The 25,919-nt window shown below is 58.5% G+C and overlaps 1 protein-coding gene across 40 annotated transcripts in view; it reads left to right on the top strand.

The window, feature by feature from the left end:
* The window catches only part of LOC122393155 (microtubule-actin cross-linking factor 1-like), a 215,643-nt gene that overhangs the window by 138,075 nt on the left and 51,649 nt on the right, over positions 1 to 25,919 (top strand). For 35 of the 40 annotated variants that reach the window (XM_043388981.1, XM_043389155.1, XM_043388970.1 and 32 more), the window contains exons 1-2: positions 11,053 to 11,172; positions 11,400 to 11,521. The exons of the other annotated variants lie outside the window; for them this stretch is intronic. In XM_043388981.1, the coding sequence (XP_043244916.1) occupies positions 11,481 to 11,521 (41 nt within the window). In that variant the 5' untranslated portion in view covers positions 11,053 to 11,172; positions 11,400 to 11,480. Of the gene's footprint in view, positions 1 to 11,052; positions 11,173 to 11,399; positions 11,522 to 25,919 lie in introns of those variants that run through there. 40 annotated transcript variants of the gene reach the window in all.

The following is a 25,919-nucleotide window of genomic DNA, read 5'->3' as shown; positions in this document are numbered from 1 at the left end:
GTGCATGGCACATTGTCCGCCACCGCACAGCAAAACTCCCCGTAATGGCCACGTCCGGCGCACTATAATCGGAAACCGGCCAACTGATTGTCACGAGTCGCGGAAACGTCGGAAAAGATTCGATTGTCTTTGGACAGCGGTACGCCCACTCAAGTGGACATGAGCCATGAATGTGACTCGTGGGTGGTTGGTCGCGGGTCGCTGGTTGGGTCAAACGGAATGGGCAGTTTTGTAATGGTCCGCCTAGCATCGTCGTAAAAACGACCAAATGGGCGATATCTGGTGTAGCGTCCATTATCGAAGACATTTACTCTGCCGGGGAGTTATTTTAGATGCGCACGACGTCATGCTGTCTGCCATCTCTTTCTCCTTCTCTCACACTCTCTCTCCCTCCCTCCCTCCCTCCCTCCCTCCCTCCCTCCCTCCCTCTCTTTCTCTCTGTCTCTCTCCTCTCTCCTTTCCTCTCCTCTCTTTTCTATCCTCCGTTCCTATCTTTGAGCTGTGGTGATTAATGCATAGAATTGGACGTCAATAAAACGGACGCCCATAAATTGCATTCACTTTGGCTTTGTTTAGATATCCTGCGAATAAGATTTACGGGTTTACACGAGGACAGCGAGAAATCGACGATCCCACAGGCGTTTTTGTTTTACACTAGCTGCGGGTTATTGAACTGGGCGTTAGCGTATACCACCAGGTCGGCTCGTGAAGCTGCCACTCCCAGCCGCCCCGCCGCCAACACACGTTCTCTGGCGCCGGTACCGACGGCACGTGCCGGTACGTGAGCGGCGGACCGCACCTGTCGTCTGTCTGGGAGTCTGGCCACCCGGTCCTGTGTATTGGACGGAGATCGGAGTGGCCTGGGCGGCTGCTGTTATAATATTTCAGAACTCCGCTTATGGAGAAGAGACCGACAGTAGCCGCTTTCTGGGAGTCTGTTTCTGGTGATGTCTCAGTGGTCACTGACTGTAACGGCTCTTCCCGCTGTCTGATCTGGCCGTTTGAGCCCAATGTCGACGGTCTCGGTCCGTTTGTCGGCCGGGCTCTTGACCACTGCGGCGTCCCGGCGGCTCAGCGGCGACCGCGCCCTGCGGCTCACCCCGCTCTGCAGTCTTGCGCAGGAGGCTCACCCTCGGCCGGTGGACGCTGACCTGTGGCCTCGGGCCGTCCTGGCTGCAGCCGCCGGCTCCGTACCAGAGGTCGTTACGTGCTCTCCCTCCAACAGCACAATGGTAATGGCGCCTGACCGGAGCGAAGTGGCGTGCCTTCGCGTGCCTGATAGGGTGATGAGTCTGCATCCTTTCGGCGTTCAGCCTTTTCGCAGGCGAATGGGACGTTAATTGGCGCTGAACGTGAGGTCACGTATCGGCTATGATAAATCTGATCCCGGTCAATGGACTGAGGATGAACACGGGTCAGCAGATGTACTCGGGGCTTGTGGAGGGAAGGTGTATGGCTAGTGACCACTTTAGGAACTGGTCAGCTGCTAGCTAATTGAGCGTTACACGAGGGACTCGATTGGAGCAGCGCTGGGGCAAAACTAGACACCTTACGCTGGACAGCGTACGCAAAACGCTGGGTTATTTGTGAGGAGTGGGATCCGTTTAGATCGGCTGATTGTTTCAAAGCTTTCTGTTGTTGATCCAGCCCACGGAGATTGTTGGCTCCGTCGGTGGGCCGTCTCAGACCGGATTCGGCTGCCGCCGCGCCGCCCCCGCCATCACATCTCCATACAATGCGGACAGTAGGAGAGAGAGGGACAGCGCCGGCCCGTGATGCCAGGTCCGTGTCGCGGCGCTGTGGACGGCTCCGCCAGGGACGGTCACAGCACGCCGTTGCGTCTCCCGGGAGACCTCCATTTACTCTGCAGGCCAGACACTGTATTTTCTGATAGATCTGACTGATATATCCGTGCCGCTCCCAATAGACCGGACCCTATCTTTGTGCCTTCCATCTCAGGCTGAACTGTATTATTTAGAATGTGCTGCCGGCTGCGAAACGCTGCCTTACATGGCACTGCTTCAGCTCCTTTACAGCTGAAGACTTCTCGTTTTCTTTACCATAACTGCGTCCTCCACGAATGAAGAAGGCCTCACAAATGAAATCTCACTACATTTGGGATCCGCCAACTATTACTTTCACAAACGATCTCCGATTAATTGAATCAATGCTACTGCTGCGCTGCCCCGACAACATACCACGGTCAGCTGCGTACCGCAGACCCAGCAAAGGTGTCCGAATGTCCGCGCCCTCGGGACGCTCCATTCCCCTGTCTGGGCACTCTGACGCTCTGTCTCCGAACCTGCGCTCTGTCCAGGCACTCAGCGTGGGTGGATCAGATATATAGCCGACCGCCTTACCTGGTGCTCTGCCTGTATAAATAATCGCCCTCACCGAATTGTAATAGCCGTTCGCGGAGCTGGACACGGCGATAGTCGATAGTGCGCCGACATATTTCCTACAGAGCTGCGCCGCTCTGGTCGGCGCGGTGATGCGGTGGCTGATAGAAGTGCGTGGGGGAGTTGGTCACCGGAGGTTGACCTGAGAGAGAATCTGCCAAAGTATATGAGTTCCTAAATGACAGATAGTCCAGAGACTGTGCAAGACTGACCATACTGACTATACAGATGCAGTCAGACTTGTAGCCAATGGTCAGAGGTGCACATCTGTCGCGGCAGGATGAGGGACACGATGAATAAAAATAACGGTTTTCTTTCCCTGCACCGGTTTAAACGGCAGATGAATTTCTAATCGCTGCAGATGTATGACCTGTCAAGATGTGGAACTGATGACAATGCTCGGTTGAATATAAATGTATATAAGCGTGCCGTTAAACATGATCTAAAGCGTGGTTCGGTGCACAGAGCCTGTTAGCGCGACTGGAGTGGAATATATGATAGCACCTTGGGCCCGTGATGACCAGGTTAGGCGATTCGGCTGCCGTGGAGGCCCCAGCCGGCGGCGCAAGAGATTTTCCTTCTTAGGTCACCTGGCCCGCTAAGGGACTATGGGTGTTAAGTGATCCTCTGATCTTGCTGGCCTTCTGAGTTAATGCCCGACTTGCTAAGTGCTGAGGTCACCCTCTGATAATCTAAGGTCGGCGTCGTGCGCCACCGCCCTCAATTTAGTCAGGAGCGTCCTCAGTCCAGTCCAAGGCGCCCTCGTCCCGCCCCGGTCGTCCATTTCAGTCCCCGGGGCGCCCGATTCAGTCCGGTTCGCCCTCGTCCGCCGCCCCGGTCGCCCGTTTTCAGTCCGGGTCAGTCCGGGTCGCCCTCGTCCCGGACCCGCCCCGGTCGCCCGTTTTCAGTCCGGGGTCGGCGCTATTGACCGTCGGCGTGGTGCCGGCGCAGTGCGACTGTCGAGCTGGTTGGGGCGGGGCTCAGACCCCTTCAGTGACCGGCCGGCGAGCCGACAGTGCCCGAACAGAGCTATGATGATCCGTCCGTGAGTGTCCATGCAGTCTGCTGTGATCTGCTGTTGTGAAAGTGTAGCTGGCCACACGGCCTGTGCCTATCGGAACTGCCTGCCGCCCGACGTCTGTGTGCTATTTTAGACAGACCACGTGAGTGCCGATTTGCCCGGGAATCGATACCCCGAGCCGTACAGGGCGTGACATTGACCACCGCCTAGTTCAATTGTAGCAGTAATCCTTCCTGTCACACAGCAACGAGCCTTTGCTCGATAACTTGTTAGACCACGACTGGCTCGTCCGGTGGCCATACATGGGCTATGACGACGATGACCCCTTTGGAGCCGAAGTGCACCACACCAGTGAACCGTTTGCCCTGCTAGATCCATGTCACGTTGCCACTTGGGGGTCACATGGCTCGGACTGGGGTGGCAGCCGGCCAGGAGCGTGGTATGACGTTATCCATCGCGTTTTCACGCGATAGACGCGTGCATCGGACTCAGGTGACAGCAGGGTATTGAGGAGTTTTTGCTACAGCTCTTCCTGTCGGTATAATGTATCTGTTCCTATCTGCCTGACCGTGGCGTCTCTAGGCCGGCCAGCGTTTTGGCTCAACTCTCAGACTGGCCATTTAAAACGAGTCCCTGTCCGCCGATGGTCTGACCAGCAGCTGACGTGAGTGGGGGCTAAGCGATTGCGATGTGAGGTCTGTCGCACCCAATGGGTGAGGCATCACCGCCCGCTCCTCCCCGTCTTCGGTTGGCCTAGGCTTACTGTCAGACGTTGCTGCCCGCCATGCTGGAATCTGGCTGATATTATTTAATTGCAGCTTTGATAAGGCCCAGTGGAAGTTATGAGCACGTCCAAGGCCATCGACTGGACTGCTGGGAGCATCCGATTATGATCCGGTTCGGACGAAGGCCAAACACAGGGCGACGTGCCCGCCTCAGGCGTTTCGGTACCAACGACTCAACGAACGATGCAGGGATGGACGGTCGGACGGCCGCTGCCCGCTCGCTGCAACCAGCCGTCAGCAAACTGACATTTGGACAGGAGTATTCTGGAAATATTGTATTTGTTTACGAACATAACTGGTTGATCGAGCAAGGGGTGAACGGGGTGGACAACATCGCAGAAATGCTCGTCCGACTCTTCCAGAAACGTCCGAGAGAGGCCCTCTAAGGAGCAGACGCCGGGTCGAGCCGGCCCATCTTGTCCATCGGCCGGCGCGGCGCTCGGCCTCTGTTCCAGAGGCTCTCTGTATCCACCCACACTATCTGAGATCGGTGACGTCAGTCTGTACCGATGATGTCATGCCCTGTCGTTCACCAATAGCGTACAGCTCTCTCTCTCTCTCCTTTGACGCTGCCTGTCCTGTCAGCAGTGACAGCAGGGGGGGGGGGGGGTCGCCTGTCCACTGATCGGCACTGATGGGCGGGTCAGGATTCACGAGCCAGCCTGGGGCAGGGGAGGAGAGGGGTAGCGGGCCCGTTCCCAGAAGCCCCGTGGCCGAAGCCTGCCGAGTGGTCGGTTGATGGCGGAGTTGACCTTGGCGGTCGGCGGCCGGACGGAGGCAGCGCTGGCGATAACAATCCATGGCGCTGCGGACTGCCGGACGGCACGGCAGTGAGCTGCACTGCCGGCTGCTGATGGCTAACCGCGGCGGACGGGGCATGGCCCGCAGCCCTGGGACCCGACCCGGGACCCGACATACCTGCCTGCTGTCACCAGGGCTCCCTGTGTTTGTTTACCTCCTGTTTGATAGTTGCCGGGATGTGAAGGAATTTGCCGTGACTCGGTGTGATTCTGGCAGTCAGCCTGACGACAGGTGTACAGTGGGCGTCGGCAGCCTCACCCGGCGCTTATGTAATGGCACTTCCTCAGCCCCACTTGCGCGGTATCTTTGCCGTGATCGAGGTTGGTAGGCGGAGTCGGTAATGGATCGGACCAAAGTTGGAACTGAATGTCTGGCAAGTCAGCAACTATATTTTGCTGCTGGAATTTGACTCATTTCCTAAGTAAATCGGCAGCTCTTTGACATCGCCGAACTTAGACGACTGTCTTATAAATCTTTAAACTCAGACTGCCCGGCTCGGTAGACTGACCGACGGTCACTTCAATCACCACCACTGACCAACAGCGATAGCGGTGACCTGTCACCGGACGGAGGTCACGCCAGCTGACCTCGCACAGCCGATCGCCTTTTTGGGGAACATTCGTCCGAATTGGTGCATCTCTCCCGTTTCTCTCCAAACACGGCTCAAGCTGTGTGGATTGTCGATCTGTGTCGCGGAAGTGATTGGCGAAGTAGAGCGGCTCTCCTCTTATGGGTGTGTCTGATACACTGCTTATGAGTATCCGCGCTGGATATGATCAGCACTTGATAGCTTCCTAGCTCGTGGACTGATGTGCTTTTTTATTTCGCCCTGGGAACAATTAAGTCTCATGTTGAAATTTTACATCTGGTAATTCCTTCATGTTTTCAATCCTTTTTTCTTCTGGCTGTATTCAGGTGCTCAAGCATTCGCATTGATCGTCTCAATCTCCGACTTTTGCCTTTTGTTCGATCCAAGTGACGGGTCTTACCATATTTCACCATTTGGGCTCGACCCCCGTCTATGACCACGGGTTCGATCCTCTCCGCGTCGCCCTGGCCGCCGCCGTATAAGGGCGGTGTCGGGCGGAGGCGCGCTGACGTGTCGCCGTCCGCTGGGGCTCCTGCAGTGGCCGCCGTGCCTGTAGATACGATCTGGCCGACGGAGGGCCGTCGGTAGACCAGTCGGGCCGGTCCCGCCGCCGGCGGACCGCCGGCAGACCCCGCCGGCCGGCTGTCTGCAGAGGGTGGTGCTGGCACGCGGCACCAGCTAACTAGCTGATGCTGGTGCTAGTGCCTGGTTTGGTGCTGGTGTCTATCAGCGTCTCATGAGAGGCCAGCCACGGCCTGCCCAGTTCGAACTCTTGGGATAGTTAACTCGCTGAACAGATATGGTATCTTCTTTCGTCTTATCCGATCTGATTTTTGCCCTTGCTTCTCCTACCACTTTGAAGACCGATTTATTTCAGTTGATTTGCCCTCCTTCTATGCGCCTTCCCTGCCATCTGCCGGTGACCCGACTGCCACCGTCCCGTCCCATCCCATCTGACGACGTGGGCGGGACGGGGGCGGCCAGCACGCGAGCCACCGGCAGCTGCCGAATGGCGTGGGTTGACCCACCGGTCCTGCGAGTGTGGACCACCAGGCCAGTCGCTGCGGTATCGCCACATGTCCCAGAGTCATATCAAGTGAATGCATCGCATTCTGGTCAGCCGCTACCGCACCAAAAGGGGGCACGGGTGGGACGCAATGTGGGCTATGGTCTGTCGCACGACGTTTTGACCAAAATGGGGAGGAAAGAAAAGAACGTGCGAGAGAGAGAGAGAGAGAGAGAGAGAGAGAGAGAGAGAGAGAGAGAGAGAGAGAGAGAGAGAGAGAGAGAGACCGGAGAGAGCGATATGTGTGCGTTTCCCTGAAGTGGCTGTCTCAGTAGCGTCTCCATCTCATCAGTCACCCAGTGTTAGCTAACCTCTGCGGCACGGCGCGGCCCTCTGAAAGGCGCGGCGTGTGCGCGGAATTGGGGCCGGTATATCGGGACACTGTCGGCGCTCGGAGCCGTGCCGGCGCCGCTGCTCCATGTGTCACTGTCTGGCCCGAGTCGGCGGGCCGCTCCGGACGCTGCACGACGACACCATGTATGGCGGCTCGGTGGGTTCTCGGCCGATCTGGACGGAGCGCGGAGGCCCGGCAGTGAGCCGATGTATGGCGTCGGGGCCATGTTGGGCTGTTTGTGCTGCTGATACCGTGGGCGGGCCGGTCAGTGGTGAGACTGCAGTGGGCGGCGCGACCGACGCCGTGAGCTCACAGAGCTGAGCTGTGGCTGGCTGAGGCGGTACGCTGGATGTTTCCTGATGAGCTCCTGGCTGGGGCCGCCGGGAGAGCGCGGTGGGGCCTCTCGCAGCGTCGGCTACTCGTGCTCTGTCTACCATGATGCTGCTGGTCCGATCTTAGTCAGAACATAACCACTCTTCATTCTCCTGCTATCCTCTGTCTCTTATTAAACGTCATGCCGCCCGTTAGCCGTTCGTTCGTGATCCTGTTTAGAGTTGTTACTGCCATCACTTCACTCTCATCTGATACAACTGTTCACTGTATCCTCTTTCAAGACAGAGACGTATTGTCTCTTTCTGTTCAATGAAGACGCATTTATCTTGTCTCTCTACCGGCTCGACGCACACATCCAGAGCTCCGCGGCCACCCAGATGACCGCACCGGACTGACACTTCATCCACCAGCCACGACCAATAGCACAGGTGGTAGCTTGAGGGCGCTGGAGGGCCGATATGCCCTGGATATGGGGAGAGGTCACAGAGGGGGAGGGGTCCGTCTGGAGGTCAGCAGTCTGGCTTACACTCCGTTAGAGCCCTGTGGAGCTGTGTGCACACAACGCCCCACACTGCAGACAAACGGGTGATGGATGCACGCTTCTATCGTCTGACTGCACCCAGCCAGGAAGAAGTGACTCGTCAAAGACGAGCGTTGTTGATGGAGCATAATGCGGGCGTGGGCGCTCGCCCGACCTTGGCGCCCGCTGTTTGCGAGTCGCGGACGACGACGATAGTCTGTTCGGAGCGTTGTTGATGCGTCGCGCCGCCATTTCAGTCGCTGATGGATCTCCGCGCCGCGCCGCAGCCACATCAGCGTCTGTCGGTCCGAATTAACCACCAGACGAGTTAGGAGATGGAGAGGCCGCCGCGCGACGGCGAATGGCGTGTCGCCGAGGTGGGCGGGCAGAGCGGCCTGGCAACTGAGAGTTAGCGGGCGGGCCGTTTGGCCGCACCGGCCGTGCGTGGGTTTATGTTGTGGGTGGGCCGCCCCGACTTCGCCTCAGCCTGTCGCGGCGGCTGGATTCGGTCGGTGGATCATTTGACTGCTCTGTGAGTCGGCGGCGGCCGCACCTGTGTCGGGAGGAGTCCGCACGCCGCCGGTGCCGCCCCGCCGCGCCGAGCCCGTTCGACAGTCAGCTGTGGGGGTGCGGTACCGGTCTGCCGGGGGCGATGGCTGGCGACTGACGGTCGTGGCAGCTCCGGAGCCAGCCGCCGGAGCTGCCGCAGCCTCGGAGTCGGCCCGGAGGGGAGGGGGTGCTCCGTCTGGCGTGACGCCCACGCGGCGCCGCCGGCAGAGCCTTATCCAGGCGGTATTCATGTGCGCCGCCGGGCCGGACCGAGCACGACCGAAAGACATGCACACTGCACAGGGGGGGGGGGGGGGAGTGCCAACGGCCGCCCCCGTCCCCCGTCCAGTCCTCGTCGGCTGCCGCTTGTCTAGCGTCTAGCGACCCACTATGGCCAGCTTTGCCAAGCTCAGCTCCGCTCAGCTCTGTTCAGCTAAGCTCATCTCCATTTCTCCACTGAGCGTCGCACTATCCCGGCGTCAGTACCTACCGCTGCCTTCTCGTGTCTTCCCGACTGCGTGACCTTGTCAAATTCAGATGAGCGCCGCCTCAGGTGCTCTCGGTGAGTCAGCGGCGCCGGGTGGGACGCGTCCTCGACGGCTGAGTGTGGGTGGATGTCTCCTCCGGGGCCGCACGGGCCGACCGGTGACGCTTGTTGGTGTGGCACGCCAACGCACGGCTGTTTGTTCCCATCAGGTGACATTCTGTATTGTGCGACACCTGGCAGCTCGGGGGCGGGTTTGGTTAGTGCTGAATAGCGCTGCTAGTACAGCAGCTGCTCCAGTGAGCCACATGCAGGTCATCGGTACCGTCATAGATTTTCTGGCAATTGTCTGATGTCACGCACTGTCTGGTCGAACCGAGCCGTTCTGGGGATGATTACGTAATGAAGTTGTTAGTGATCAAGTCGTAGACACGATTGAGTGAGGCCAAAGCTGTCTCCTGGCTCCCGCAGCATCGTCGGCGTCGATGCGATGCCCGTCGTCTGGCGACGAGACTCCCTGTTGGTGCTACCGACCGGTGCTGAGTCGCAGTCTCCAGTCAGAGCCCGCTGCCGGGCGTGGAGAGCAGCTCACTGCGCGTCCACGCAGACTAGCTCCGTCGCCGCCGCTGGCTGTTGGGAGGAGTCGACTCTGGACGGATAGAGCCGACTCCCACCCACACAGCGGCCGGCTGATCGGCTCCGGCCGACAGGATCTGTCCGACTGCGGATAGCAGAGACCGGCCGGCCGGCCCATAATCCAGGCATTCGGCGAATCACAGGGCGGAGTGGATGACACCTAAAGATGATTGAGAGTCCTGCGCCGACCTGGGCTGCGGTGGGCGTTGGGGATGGTGGGGAGGGCGTATAACGCGTTTGGGAATGAAACTTGAATGATACCATGTCGGTAGAGGCGAGGCCGTCATGAGAAGGCTCCAGGTAAAGTCGATTATTTTGTTTTCCACACACCGAATAAAAACTAACGTATACCCTCAGTGCAGTTACGAAATATGAAGAGACCGAATGTCTTCTGCTTCTTTTAGGCACCGGGAGACGAAGTATGTGTCCTGGAAAGGACAGTCCTGTCCATTTCTCGGATTTTGTCTCCGCTGCGTCTGTTGGACCGACGATTGTCCCAGATGCGCCCCGCCACGGCGGACGATAAGACATGCTGACGAGCGGCGACGCCATGAGAGATTGTATTCAGTCGTGACGTGTGCCGGGGAGGTGGCGAGCCGCGGGACGCCCACAGAATGTGCCGCGTCACTCCCACGCAGTTAGCGCTCTCTCCTCCCTCCACTCCTGTCCTCTTCTCACTCCCCGACTCTGCACGTGGAACTGAGAGGACACTTCCCAGAACTGCACCTCCTCTTTGAGTCAGTGTCTGCTACTGTGTCTCCAACAGTTTGACTTCGGTCTGTGGTGATTCTCCGAGCGATCTGGTCCCATTTCTCAAAAGTTGAGGTGAACGTCACCTCCACACGCCCCATCCCGTGTCCGGTGTCACCTTGCCGTGCCCTGCAGCAGCAGCCGCCCGGTTCACAAACATCTGCTCGGTGGCGCTCCGCACAGCTCAACTGCGTGCGCGTGTCGCGAGCACGACCGAGCCGGTTTTTGCTTGCTCCCTGATGCGCCTGTGTCCGGCACCGACCGTCCGGAATGTGTGATCTCATCTGTCATCGCTGACGGACGGCGTGTCGAGCCGACAGAGGAATGTGGAATGGTGCGGAGTGGGAGGGAGGGAGGTGGAATAGATTCGTTTGGATGTGACCTGACCTGCAGGGTCGTTGGTCGTTTGGAAGAGGTGGGAGCGAATAGACTCGCTTGGTCTTAGTCTCGCCTGCAGGACCGCTGGCCGCCTGGCAGATGTGAGGTTGTTCTGATTTAGTTTAATATGCGATCGGTGCTCTCCTGAAGGCGCGGCTGTCACTGCGCGTCCCGCCCCGTGGTCGTTTCGATAGTACCTGGTGAGCTGGGCCAATCTGCACGGCCCCAGTGCATGGGCGTGCCAGGAGGAGCCCGAGCATATCACAGGTGTCACGCGGCCAGCTCGGCTCGTCTGGAGAGGTCGGCCGGCGCGCGGCGGAGGCGACGGCCGGTGACGCGGCGCCGGCGCCGTCCCCGTTCGGGTAGCCGCCGCCGGGTCTCTCCGCATATGGCCATCTCGCCTGGAAGGGGGCGGGGCCGGCTGGCCGGGCGGCGGCGGCGGCGGCCCCCGCACCCAGCGCCAGCGCCCGCGCCGCGCCGTCGAGCCGCCAGTCCAGTCGTCCGCGCTCTCTAGTCGCGAACAGACGGTGCGTGGCCAGCTCCCGGCGGGAGCATACTGCGGTCGACCGGAGCGGACGGATCCGGAAGGCAGCTTACGCTTTCGTTTGGTGACGAGCGGTGTCTTGTTCTCCTCCATTAGGCCGCGTGTGCCCTGCGTGTGTGTGTCGCTGGTCTGTCAGTGTCAGTGTTGTGGTGTGTGTGTGTCGTCGGTGTCACTGTGTCGCGGCTGACCTCCGCTCTGTCTACCCGGCAGTGTGATGAGGTGCTCCCCGTCACTCTGAAGACATTCCGCACTGAGCTCAGTTCGGCACCCGCCGCCGCCACCGGCGCAGACATGGACAGCAGGAGGGTCGTCCGCACCGTCACCTCCCGCAGGTCAGTCCAGGTGATCGGCGCAGCCATCGTCAGCTGGGAGGGACGCACAGGGTGACCCGTGATCAGTTCATCGTCATTAGGTTACACACTAACAGGGCGATCTGTAATTTGGTGTCGGGACAATCAATTAACGGACTTTTCACTCGCTGAGATACTACAACACATTTACATATTTTAGGCAAACAGATTCATGATGTTCTTTGGCTTCGGCTCTATGAAATGTAAACGAACCATCATCATCAACAGCAGCCTACGCACCTGGGTTTGCACTTTCACCGTTCCATTACATCGTGTAATTTTGGATGGAAACTTGGCGGTCTTCTGTCAATACTTCGGCCAACGATGCGGTTCGCTGGATGAACTTATGAACTCCTATGCTAACATCGGTGACATTTCACTTTGTCAATCGGTTTATCAGCGTGTCACAGCAGAAATCGTCTGTGGCCTGACGCGGTGGTGACTCAGGGCTGACAGTGCTAGCCCGTGAAGTGTTTATGTTCAGAGTGGTCGGGTGGGTGGCTCGCCCGACCCGTCCAGCGCTGCTCTTGTCCCGCCCGTGCAATCTGCCACCCCACCCACTCCCGGGCTGGACCGTCTGTCACGCCCCAACCCGTCTCGGCTCGCGCCTTGCAGCGTCGCACCGGCTGACCGGTCCCTCAGCGATTTGCATACGGCAGCCATCTTGTCCACGCCTCTCCTCACCCATCCACCTCTCGCTCCCCTCTCTTTACTTCTCTCATCTCTGCTCCGCTCTCTGCTGCTCTCGTTTCCTCTGCTCCTCTTCTCCTTTTCACTCTACTCTTCTCCACCAGCCCACCCTGCTGTCTCCCATGATCCCATCCTTCCTCAATCTCTTTATCTCTTCTTCCCTCTCCCTGACCCCTGATGCCCTGGTTCCGTTGACTCGGTATACATAGCGTGTCGCCGGGTAGATCGGTCTGCCGACCCGTCGCCCTCTCTCTCTCTCTCTCTCTCTCTCTCTCTCTCTCTCTCTCTCTCTCTCTCTCTCTCTCTCTCTCGCTCTCTCGTCACCCTGGACTGTCCACCGTCCTTCGCTGCTTCTCCATACCCGGCCGCAGGACGGTCGCTCGTGCGCATCTCATCTGAAGTCTGACCTGACATCGGTCCGCCCGGCGCGCTGAGCAGAATAATGCCCGCTCCGCCACTCAGCATGTGCGATGTCCGAGCGATTGTCCGAGCCGATGTGGCGGCCGCGGCTCCGCGCCGCCGCTGTTGAGCCGCATTTCATCCATCACAAGTAGCGTCTGAGGAGGGGAGGAGAGGAGGTCACCTCTCTGTTTACCATCAGAAGTGAGTGGCGAGTGCGGGACGTTGAGGCGACGAGTATAGAAAACAAGAACAGACGACGGTGGCTCGCTCGGGGCGGGGCCGACTTGTTGCACCGGATGACGGCTGCGTCCCCCTCCCCCTTTCTGGGCGGACAGGCCGGCCGCCGGCCACCCCATCTCCCGGTGGCAGCCCTCGGATGCTTATCAGACGAGCGCTACACGCTAAAATCGCCACCGGATCAACGAGTTTATGTTGCGTAAGCTGCCGGGAATGTCCACCAGTTGATTGCCACGCCGCATTGTCTGAGTTGATCTCTTGATCGGATAGTGCACGCGCCACTGCTGTTCACGCAAATAGATGCGTTTTGAGCCGTCAGTCTGGTTGGTGTCTTATAGGCTACCGCATGCTTGGGCTGTTTCCTGGTTGGAACACCTGTGCGGTCGTTACTTCGGCCCACCTCGGCTGCCGCCCCCTGAAGTCTCGTGCCCGAATATGGGTGTGTCGCCTACGCTCCAGCCCTTACAGAGGACGTGCCCACGCCCTGCCGCCGCCCTCAGTTTACCGGTTTCAGTTTTCGCTTCACCGGGCGCCGCCCTTCTTGCTTCTCCGATGTCTGGCCCGCCCTTTTGGCTGTGTCTCCCCTCATGGTTATCCTTGCATCATGTCGGAAACAAGACAGCATCTGTCTGCGTGCTAGACTTAAAACCGCGGCCGGCAGTGTCACTTCATTGACTGGTAAGGTGGAATGCCCAGCCTCTCTGTCGAGCGTGATCTGCGGGGGTGTGCTGGAGTGGCCGGCAGCCCACCCTCCGAACTCCCCCAGGTCCGTGTCAGGGGCAGCCTGCAGCAGTCGGCCGGCCAAATCAGCAGCTCTGGCCGTGCTGACGGCCACAGAGGAGAGGCAGAGGTCGAACTGATCAGCCCGCCGTGCCGGTCGACCGGCCGCCCCCGCCGCCGGCTGCTGCCCCGGCCACCTCTCGGAGCTCGGCGGCACGTACGCGGTAATTGGTTCCGTGTCGGTCCGACCGCGCCGGGGGCCGCTTAGACAGACCTAATGAGCCACGCAAAGGCTGAAGGAGCACGGTCGCTCTCTCCTTCTCTTCTATCCCTCTTCCTCTCCGGGTTAGAGGCGGTGGCGGCGAGCACGCTCCGACAAACTCGGGGTTTGGGTGTGGGCGGGATGGACATCTGTCTCATTCTCTCTCCCTCTCCCTCTCCCTCCATCCCCTCTCTCTCTCTCTCTCTCTCTCTCTCTCTCTCTCTCTCTCTCTCTCTCATTCTCCACTCCCTCCTCTGTCACCCTCTCCGCCGGATAGAGGCTCCTCCCTGGGATGGGCTCTGCGCGCGTGGGTGCCGACGCCCGACAGCCCATCTGATGGCCCGTGTCACGTTGTCTGCACACCCAATGAAAGGCGGTCGACCCCTGAAAAACGTCGGCTTAACGCGGTGACGCCCCCCCCCCCCGCCCCCGCCCCCGCCGCCGCCCCCGCCCTGGGCAAAAAGTGGCAGCGCTGGTGGTGCGAGTCGACTCAGGCCGTACGGTCATCTGGCCAGGCGCCTGGTCACCTTTTTATCAACAGCATTCGGCTGGCTGGACGGTCACTTTCTCTTTTGTTGGCTCGAGTACTCGCCTCTTGTCGGAGCAAGGCGGTCAGACTAACCACATGCAGCTGCTTGAGATGCTGGGGGGATGTCGGCCGGAAAAAGTGGCGTAAGAACCGCTGGTTGTCTGGGTTCCTGCGGCGCATCACAGTTGACACGCGGAGCGTGGGAAAGGCGGCGTCTGGTGAAGAGCCGTGCCGGTCCGTTTGGCGGGATTCTGAATGTAGCGGTTGCTGCAGTTTTACGTTGGCTCGATGTCACGCCTAAATAGGCGAGGTTTCGCCAGCGTCTCTCAAGTTCTTAGCCCAGTATGCCGGTCTCATCCAGTGTCTGTGTTGTTTGCGTGTGGTTGAAAAGAACGCCGGCGAATACCCACTGTTGACTGAGCGATCATTAGGTGACTTATCCTTCCATACCTACTGATTGACGTCCATACGTTACCAGGGACGTCATCGATGACGTAATGCAATCTGGGCATCATCCCACGGCGGGTGACTCATCACGACGCCCTGTTCGCCGATGGGCGTTGGCCGGGAGACCATCTGCGTCTCTGTTGGCGGCGTGATTGGTATGTCAGCCCATGTTGTACCTTTGACCCGAGTTCCGCATAGCATGCCGGCAATGTGGTGTTTAGGGTAACAAGGGTCACCTGACCCGTGACCTCTGTGTCCGAGGTCGCGGCCTTGCCTGCCCGGAGCAGCACTGGGTGTGGCGACGGCTGTGACCGGTCGGGAGCGAGTAATCCGGTGTTCTGTCGGTCGGGTCTATATTCAGCCCTGATTGGTCACATGGAGCTCTTGGGATTTGACACCCGGTGTCTCGGGGGCTGTCAGTTCAGTGCCGCTGACAGGACGCGGGTGTTAGCTCAGTTCCAATATTGGTCATGACGTGGCGTGTCACTCCAGCGTCAGCAGGTATCTGTTCGGTGTCGCTGCCGGAGTCGGAGGCTCTGTTTAGTCGTGAATCACTGCTCAGTCCCGCGTGATGCATTAAAGATCAGCTCTGCTGCTCAGTCGATACATAGAAACGGTTGAATTATGCTGGCAGCCTTGGTCTGGGCCTTATATGGCCCGGATTTAGGACTGACCAGCTCATCAAAATGCCTGATGCAAAGCCGATCACTTCTTCTGGTACCTTAGCACCTCCATTGAAAGCACTTACTCGGCTGTCTCGTTTTCAATTTAGATCTAATCGTCTATCAATAAAAAGCGCCGCGCTGCAAGGCGGTTGGCCTTTTTCATCCTCCGCTAGTCAACTCATAGCGGCGACGCGGCTATGGAAGGTTAGGACCCTGCCCGGGCGCCACTGAACGTGACCGGAGCAAAGGGAGACGGGGGTCGGAGACAGATAAATCACCCCGCCGACAGACGCGGAGCAGACCCTGACTAGGGGTGGTGCGAAGGGGAGTGTAGGAACGGGCGCGCCGCTGGCAGCAGAGCCGAGAGGCGCGAACGGCAGTCGTCGACTGCGACGGACGGCGAGTGGAGCAGAGAGTGGGCGAGAAGTGAGCTAAGGAATCCGTGTGGAGTGCCAACGGCTACGAGGATTATCCGATCACGCACTCCTTAACGCCGACATGGCCGCCGGCGAGTGGAGCGGAGAGCGAGCGAGAAGGGAGCCAGGGAAGCTGTGGGGAGTACCAACGGCTACAAGGATTCTATGGTCAGGCACACTAACGCCGGCACGGCAGGTGAGGCGTATCGAGCACGGCTCGGGGGTACGTACAGCGGAGTGCGGTTCCTTGGCGGCGACACCACGAGGATGGTTGCCCGGCGACTGACGCGGCGCCACCATGAGGATGGTTCCCAGGCGACTGACGCGCATCTATTCAGAGGCATACTAAGCGCACACACAATCGTAAAGGAAACCGGGGAGCCTGGTAGGCACGCTTTGAAGGGTCGTGCAACGCGGCACCCCAACCTGCGACGCGATACACACAAAACACCTGGTTCCGGCCACCCTACAACTCATGCACACACATCAGGTCCGCCGCCGACCCCTCGGCTACTCTGCAACTGCAATGCGTCCGACGCCCCGGCTACTCCGCACTGCACATACATCAAGCCCGCTGCCGACGCCTCGGCTACTCTGCAACTCACGCACATAAATACTCATGCACATGCATCAGGTCCGCCGCCGACGCCTCGGCACGCACATACATCAGGTCCGCCGCCGACGCCTCGGCACGCACATGCATCAGGTCCGCCGCCGACGCCTCGGCACGCACATGCATCAGGTCCGCCGCCGACGCCTCGGCACGCACATGCATCAGGTCCGCCGCCGACGCCTCGGCTACTCTGCAGTAGAGATGTCCTCGGATACAACTTTTCGGTATACCGATACCATACTGATACCAACTCGGTACTTGCTATTTGATTCCTAATGTGTTCGGTATTTTGTTGGTATAATGCACCCTAGGTTGGTACTTGGTTTTGTATCGGTATTCCGATTTTCCGTAGTCGACGTCCTACTCTGCACCGCACATACATCAGGTCCGCCGCCGACGCCTCGGCACCCACATGCATCAGGTCCGCCGCCGACGCCTCGGCTACTCTGCAGTAGAGATGTCCTCGGATACAACTTTTCGGTATACCGATACCATACTGATACCAACTCGGTACTTGCTATTTGATTCCTAATGTGTTCGGTATTTTGTTGGTATAATGCACCCTAGGTTGGTACTTGGTTTGGTATCGGTATTCCGATTTTTCCGTAGTCGACGTCCTACTCTGCACCGCACATACATCAGGTCCGCCGCCGACGCCTCGGCACCCACATGCATCAGGTCCGCCGCCGACGCCTCGGCTACTCTGCAGTAGAGATGTCCTCGGATACAACTTTTCGGTATACCGATACCATACTGATACCAACTCGGTACTTGGTATTTGATTCCTAATGTGTTCGGTAATTTGTTGGTATAATGCACCCTAGGTTGGTACTTGGTTTGGTATCGGTATTCCGATTTTCCGTAGTTGACATCACTACTCTGCACTGCACATACACCAGGTCCGCCACCGACGCCTCGGCTACTCTGCAACCCACGCACACACATCAGGTTCGCCGACAACGCCCCGGCCACTCTGCAAATCACGCACATACATCAGGTCCGCCGCCGACGCCTCGGCTACTCTGCAAATCACGCACATACATCAGGTCCGCCGCCGACGCCTCGGCTACTCTGCAACTCATGCACTTGCATCAGGTCCGCCGCCGACGCCTCGGCTCCTCTGCTACTCATGCACACACATCAGGCTCGCCGTCGTATAGCCTCAGCCACCCCATAAACTCTGCACCGGCATGGGTCGAGAATATGGTATGGCAGGCATGGCACGCGCCACACCAACTTAAAAGATGGTATGGCAATGCCATACCAACTTTTTCAGGGTAAAAGCTACGAAATTTAAGGTTTTCAGTTTGATAAGAATAAAACACGATAGTATTGTTTCAAGCAACTGGCGCCATACCAACTTTGAAAACAATTCTCCACCCATGTTCGCACGTACATGAGGTCCGCCGCCGACGCCTCGGCTACTCTGCAACTCACACACATGCATGAGGTCCGCCCCCGACGCCTCGGTTACTCCGCAACGGCACATACATCAGGTCCGCCGCCGACGCCTCGGCTTCTCTGCAACTGCACATGCATCAGGTCCGCCGCCGACGCCTCGGCTACTCTGCAACGGCACATACATCAGGCCCGCCGCCGACGCCTCGGCTACTCTGCAACTCACGCACACGCATCAGGTCCGCCACTGACGCCTCGGCTACGCTGCAACCCTTGCACGTAAGTACATCAGGACCGCCGCCGACGCCTCAGCTACTCTGCAACTCATGCACATACATCGGGCCCGCCGCCGACGCCTGGGCTGCACTGTAACCCCTGCACACATCGGGTCCGCCACCGGCGCCTCGGCTAATCTGCAACCCATGCACACGCATCAGGCCCGCCGCCGACGCCTCGGCTACTCTGCAATTTACAGGGCCAGGTGCGCCGCCGTCACCTCGGCCCTCTGCAACACGGTAGGCACTTAGCTTACTAAAGCGCATTTTAGTGACATCAGAGCCTGAGTCGATCGCCGGCGACCTGGTCACTCGTGGAGATGTTCACCGCCGTACCGTACAACACGGAACGCAGACCATTTAGTCACGCCGGCGATTCGATTGGAGTCTGGCAGGCGTAGTTCAGACACGCTATTGTCATCGCATATAACATCTTGCTAAGCGTGACACGAAACCTGCCTGGGAGCCGCTTCAATAGCGAGATAAAGCAGCACTTGTTGACGAGGCAACGTGGGGGGTTGGTTAGATGTGTGCATGTGGGTGCACGTGTGTGCATGTGTATGTATGTGTATGCTGACCCAACTGATCGTCTGTTTTATATTAACGACTCCAGGGTACAGGAAAGCCTCAATTACGGGGATGTGCCCTATGACGTGAATACATACATACATACATACATACATACATACATACATACATACATACATACATACGTAGATACATATACAACAGGTTCGCCGCCGACGCCTCGGCTGCTCTGCAACTCGACATTCTTTTTTTTTTCTTCGCCGGGACTGGAAAACAGCATCTCTTTTTTTTTGCCTCAGAGACCAGCTTTAGGATAATGCCCCTTGTCAAAACAGACCACGCATTTCGAGAAGCGCTTCCGAACGCAACTTGATGGACATACGCTGCCGCAGAAACACATCTCAGCCAGTCACCTTGGAGGCTCGGTTTAGCACTCAAGGAGTCTCTTTGTAAAAAGGTCTCAAGTATTTTCTAAGTGGCCGCCTCCGTATTTCTGCATCGACATACGCATACATCCGGTCCGGCGCCGACGCCTCGGCTACTCTGTTTACACTACACACCTGGTCCGCTGCCGACGCCTCGGCTACTCTGTCTTCACTACACACCTGGTCCGCTGCCGACGCCTCGGCCACTCTGTCTTCACTACACACCTGGTCCGCTGCCGACGCCTCGGCCACTTTGCGCTTAACACACACGCACACACACACACACACGCACCCCCCCCCCCCACACACACACACATACACACCCGGTCTGCGTCATGCATCGGCTGCTCTGCAACTCGACAGGCATCTAGCTATCGACAGACTATGAACTTCGTTCGTCCAATGTCTGAAACACTGGGCTCAGCGGTGGCAGACGAGACCGAACGAACAATCCGCACACACTGAGAAAACAGTTTCTCCATTTTTGGTCTCAGAGATCAGTTTCGGGCTAATGTCCCCGATTCAAAACAGATCACACATTTTGAGAATATTTTCTGAGCAACGCCATTGATCGCAGAAACAGAGCTCAGTCGGTACCTATTTTCGGTGTCAAGCTTTTAAAAAATTAGTCTCACTATGAAACCAGTTTCTAGTCCGAACCCCAGTTTCGGTATCGCTTGAATCCAGTATTCGGGTACATGAGCCCTTAGGAAGCCTTACTGAAACCGTTTAAAATCAGACACATTTGAGGCTGGTCTCAGCGCTCAATTGAGTCTTTATTCAAACTGCTCTCAAAGTGCATTCTGAGTGCAGGAATCGAGCAAGCACAGACAAAATGCATGCAAGATCATGCCCGGACACAACTACACCGACTACGCCGCTGCCTGCCGGCTCCCCAATCTCGAGACTCCGAGTAAGCGTCGCGACACTGCAATCTGCGGCAAGCTGGCAGCCGACACTTTCGCGAACCCTGCCCACCCACGGTAACCCGTGCGAGCAGCTGCCAAATGTGAGTCCCCACATGCGCTGGCATGCAAGTCGTCATCCCGCAGGCCAGAACGGAGCGGCAGAAAAGTCATCGGCGCCCGTGCTCACAGGCCTCATGAACAGCACGTGATTCTTAGGTACCTGGGTAGGTGCGTTTAAAGTACGCTAACAATGCACCGTTCCTATTTTCCGTGAGGCACTGTGCTTTGCGTGCGGTGCCATCACAGCACCGGAATCCATGCACAACCTTTTCTACCAGTCATTCACGGCCACATGGCCATACAAACCTCATTTATGTATGTGCGGTCGTATGAGCACGTAAACCGGGTCCGCCGCCGACGCCGCGGCTAAGTTGCGCGCAACATAGGTCTACGGGACCGCTGCCGACGACTAGATAATCTGCAGCACGATATCAAAGGCGAAACCAGGCCACTGATCCCAGATTCGCGGCATTCCATTTTAGCCAGCACCGATGACGTCGGTTTAGGCGCCGGGAAGCGTGCCGGGCTAAACTTCGCAACCCCGAGGCCGTGAACACGGGGGTCCAAGACCGACACGGGGACAAAACCATCGGATCGGACCCCCCCCCCCCCCCTGACCGCAGTGCGTCCAGGCATGGCTTCACACACACCGGAATAGCAACGAACGAAATAGGCTGGGCCGCCGGGAACCACAGTCGCCCCTCCCCCCCCCCCCCCCCAAGGCCGCCCGCGCCGACCGCCAGTCAGAAAAGACAGCCATCGGCGGAGCCAGAGCCGGCCGCCGGCCGCTGGCACAGCCCCGGCACCGCCACGACACCGGACCGGCTGATGAGACAGTCAACGCCGGGGCAGCCGCGGGCCCGCCTGCCGGTACCGTCCGCGGGGCCACAGAGGCCCACAGTGGGGCCGCCACGGTCCTCAAACCAGGCGACAGCGGCGGGACGGGCCGCCCGCCGCAACCTGATACCAGCCGACGCCGCACGACCCGGCTCCCCCGCTGGTCCCCCGGCGGCCACGAGAGGCAGACGACCAACGAACACCCCGAACACGGTCACGTTCCATTAGTGGGTCGCGGCGCCCCCACGCGGGTCGACAGTGAGTCACTGGCGGCACTGTGCGGGGAGTATGGGGTCCAGTCACAGCTGACTCAGGACGGGAGCCGACCTTGGGGTGGAGGGAGTCCCTCGCCGCCCCGGTTCACACTAACTAAGGGTTCGACCCAAACTCACCACCAAGAGCCATGCCGCAATAACAGACCGGGCATCGCCAGCGGAACACACTGGGAACCTTTCCGCATGCGGCATGTGCCCGGATTCGTGGTCAAACCATTAACTGCTCAGCAGAGATCGAGAAAGGTTTGGGCAGCGGACGCTTAGCCTAAGACTTTTTCATTCCATTGGGTGTATTTGGCGTTTTTTAGGGGCCGTCCTACCCTACAAACGAGCCGACGCGAGTGGTTTCGGCCGCTGACAGCCAACTGAGGCGAACGCTTGGTGATAGTGGCGCGGGCAACGGGGGCCTAATCAACTCATAGCGGCGACGCGGCTATGGAAGGTTAGGACCCTGCCCGGGCGCCACTGAACGTGACCGGAGCAAAGGGAGACGGGGGTCGGAGACAGATAAATCACCCCGCCGACAGACGCGGAGCAGACCCTGACTAGGGGTGGTGCGAAGGGGAGTGTAGGAACGGGCGCGCCGCTGGCAGCAGAGCCGAGAGGCGCGAACGGCAGTCGTCGACTGCGACGGACGGCGAGTGGAGCAGAGAGTGGGCGAGAAGTTTCCCACCCACCCTCACCTATTTAATAGATGCGACTTCGAGATTCGTCAAACCTGCATATCCTTAATCCCGACCATATACCTCGTCGTTATCACTCCGTCGGTGCGTTTTTTAGGGGCCGTCCTACCCTACAAACGAGCCGACGCGAGTGGTTTCGGCCGCTGACAGCCAACTGAGGCGAACGCTTGGTGATAGTGGCGCGGGCAACGGGGGCCTAATCTGGCTTACCAGCCGTGCGTTGTCTCTGATTCATTCTGCTGAGAGGGGCGGCTGATTGTGTGTGCGCTCTGCAGCGTCTCGCGACCGTCACCACCCTGACGTCACACATGGTGAGAGCTGCCAGATGGGCGCAGCAGGGCTGCCAGACGCGGCGTCTGCGCCGGCGGGGTCAGCTGTGTGACTTGTCCTTCTGGGGAGAGGGGGAGTGAGGTATATTTCTCATTACCGTCGGCAAGTTCACGTCACCGTGGTGACTGTCTACCGCAGATGGCGTGGTTCGGTCTCTGCTGTTACGGTAACTGCCGAGCTGCGGTGGCCAGACGGACAGGGGAAGGATAGCACTGTGTCACGATGCTGTTTAAATGCCAGTGAAGCGGCACGCCCCCGCCCAGCCAGCCGCCGCCGCCGCCGCCGCCTCCGCCCCAGGTGGCCGCGCCGGACCGCGACCGAGCTCCACGATCCACTCTGCAGGAGGAGCGGCATGCCGCCTCCGAATACGGTCATCTTCGACGGCAGTCTGGGACCGGCTGGGGCGGCCCCGAGGGCCCCTGGGCCGCTGCACCGAGCAGGGCTCTGCACAGGGGCGAGCGGGCCGGTCTGGAGCCGGCGACGAGCGCTGCACGCCGGCTGGGCGGCGCCAGCGGTCACCTTGAGGTCGGCCCGGCGGGAGACGCCGCCGGCCGGCGAACCTTGAGTGGTCGCACGACGGGACGGCTCCTGACTTGAAGGGACGAATACGAGAAAGCTCTCGGGCCCATGGGAGCGGCTGCTAGGCGCCTAGGTTTTTGGTCCGATAGGAATGGCTCATGGTATAAGGAGAAAGGCACCTTGCTGACGCGATTGTCTCCTGATCTGACGGAAGGTGCAACTCTCGATTGTGACGGGACATAGCACGTCTCTCGGGGGTCTCTCTCTTAGGTAGGCAAACGGCCTGACCTCGCTGGCTGCCAGGCGCTCTGACTAATACCGTCCCTAGTGAGTCTGATATCTCGTTACGGTGGCACTATGAGTAATGATTCCAATGTACCAGAGTTACGTATGTTATAAACATGTGTTCTCTCCCAGCGCCGGCCCGGTCTGGGGCGGTGTGGGGGCGGCTGTGGGCGGCGTCGGCCATGCTGTCATGCAGTAGACAACAGGGCTGATGTCAGCGGTCAGCTATGCCGGCTGCATGCATCGCCGCGGCGTCCGGTCTACTCAGGGCCATCTGGTGGCACGGACGGCCATTGGCAGCCACCGAGGGGTCCGTGGATGTTTTACATCGTTTTCAGCGGCATTTGTTGTTTGTTAATAATGAGTGGTTGTCTAATGATGTTTTTCCGCACGGTTTATTTGGGCTGATGGAGCTGCTGATGATAAACGGATTGCAGTTCGGTTCGCTTGTTATATAACCTGCCGCGTTGAGTCGGACGGATGCCGTGCTCTTCCGTGCCTTGCTGTCCCTGTCGTATTGCTGGTCTTCAACACCAAAAGGACCAGACCAGCCGTGTCAGGCAGCCCGCAGCCGGCTGTCGACTCACAGTGTCGTGTCTCTGGCATTAGCGTGAAACCGCCGGCTACCGGTGTTACTCACACTTTCCTCCTGACTGCTCTATGTAAACTGCGCAAACAACACCGACAGAATACAGCCGACTGGGCGCCTGCATACAAACACTGACTGACGCTGGTGGTGGATGCCCGGAGCTTGAGGGGCACAAACTCTGTCCGTGAGGCCGTCGGACTTCTACCGATGGACCCCTCCGATGATTCATGCGAGGTCGACTAGATCCATTGAAGTTGGTGAGATTTTTTAGGCGCCATCGCACGCCTGGTCGTCCTGAGTGGTGTTTTGTTTTCGGCGGAATCAGCAGCCTGGCTCTTGGTCGTGGTCAGCTGATTAGGGAAGCGGCGGCCGACTTAGGATCTGCCAACCCCCTTCCCGAAACTCCTCTCCATCTCCTCTTCTGCCCTGCTTTCTCATCTGCTATGTTCTTTCTCAAGTTCTCAGCCAACCTCTTCTATTGTCATGCATCGTTCCTGTTGCGCCGGTCTCACCAACAGTGCTCGTTATTTCATGTGATGCTGCCTTCAGGGCTGGGCAGCCCACAATACCCTCACACGCCGCGCCCAAGGCCGAACGGTGTGCAGCGTCCCGACTCCGCCCGCCGACTCCCTTCATGTAGACAGTAATAAGGGGCCGGTGCTCAGCTGACTGGACGATCCGCCGTCGTAGAGGGCATAGTTAAAAATAAACGACCCCATGCATTAAATATTTTCCACGCGACCACGCTTTCACCTCGCTGATCGGCCTGGGTAGGAATTTGGAGCATGTGATGTGGATTTCCTTTGTGGTTGGATAAAAGCGAACCAATGAATGTGCCTATAGGCTCGCTGAACGGATACAGATCTGGAGTATCTTCATAAACTTAGGTGATGATCATACGCGGTGTGGATACCCACGGCCTTACCAATGCCATGACCAATGTTTCTGCCACCGCTTCTGATCTTGTACACAAACGACTTTCCACCTGGGACACCTATTCAAGTTTTAGAAGCCACCGGCATTAGACCTGGTCTCGGCGACTCCTGCCCGCCGTCGCCGGCCGGCCGTCCCGGTCAGCTCAGGCGCCTCTCGGGTCGCCCTGCCACCCCGGACAGGCGCGCGTGCTCTCAATAGAAATGAGCGGGCGCGACGCGAGCGGCGTCCACTTTCGCAGGCGCGACGGTCTCCGATGGGTGCTGGACGCAACGCCGGGGTGGGGAGAAAGTCGTCCCGCGGCGCCCTGACCGGCCGACTGGGGTGCTCACGAGCCTCGGCAGAGGTCACCTCACAGAAACGGTCGGTGGCTGGTGGCTCACTCAAAACTATGTTGGTATTCTAACAGAAGCGAATTGTGGCTAGCAATGAAACGGCACTTTCCTCAATATCATCCACATGCAATCGGTTAACCCTCAGTTTGGATCGTTTTTCCGGCATCACCATGTTTGGATCGAGTGCATCTGCTGCGGCTAGCTCGATGCATGCCACCTTTTGCAGCGTCTCTATTGTCACGTCACTCCACATCACGGCACGTCAGTCCGCATCACGTCATCGCACGTCACGTGACTCGATTGCGGCTCCGTCTCTGATGTCGGCAGGCCTCGCGGCAGCCAATCTCGGGCTGCAAGGCACGTTCGTTGTCCATTTGTTTTGCTCGCGCCTGTGTGCACCAAGAGGGCGGCGTCGTGTAGGGCTCGACTGATGCCTGCTTGCCGCTAATGGTGCAGGCTTCAAGGATTGCCCTTAGCCGGCTCGTGTGATGTTTGCTGTTTGTGTCGTGCTGCGGGGTGTTGAGCAGGACCGCGTCTCTCTCTCTCTCTCTCTCTCTCTCTCTCTCTCTCTCTCTCTCTCTCTCTCTCTCTCTCTCTCTCTCTCTCTCTCTCTCCCTCTCCCTCCCTCCCTCCCCGTGCTCTCTTTTCTCTTCTCTCTTCACTCTCGCCCACTGACACCCACTCTGACTTGTCGCGACTGCTCTGTCCCGGTCACTATCGCAATGCTTCAATGACATCACATATTGATAGGCACTTCCAAAAAAGGACACCGAATCGGTCGACAAGTTTTTGCTACATTGGGTCATCACGGTACTCGTTAAGTGACACTTGTACTCATATAGCATCAGCTTTCAGTGAAGGAAATCACTCTTCAAATGAATTACTGACGTTTTTAGTTGTTTTCGAGTAGAAGTTATTATGCTTTTGTAATAAGTTGGTCTATGACGATCTACTTAATAGCGATTCCGCCTGGTTTCCTCTGCAGCTGTGCCGGATAAAACTTTCACTCCCGCTGTTGG

Source organism: Amphibalanus amphitrite, unplaced genomic scaffold, assembly GCF_019059575.1.
Source record: "Amphibalanus amphitrite isolate SeventyFive unplaced genomic scaffold, NRLGWU_Aamphi_draft 000024F_arrow, whole genome shotgun sequence".
NCBI lineage: Eukaryota > Metazoa > Arthropoda > Thecostraca > Balanomorpha > Balanidae > Amphibalanus > Amphibalanus amphitrite.
Note: the sequence above shows the minus strand (reverse complement) of the source record. Positions and strands in the feature narration are given on the sequence as shown.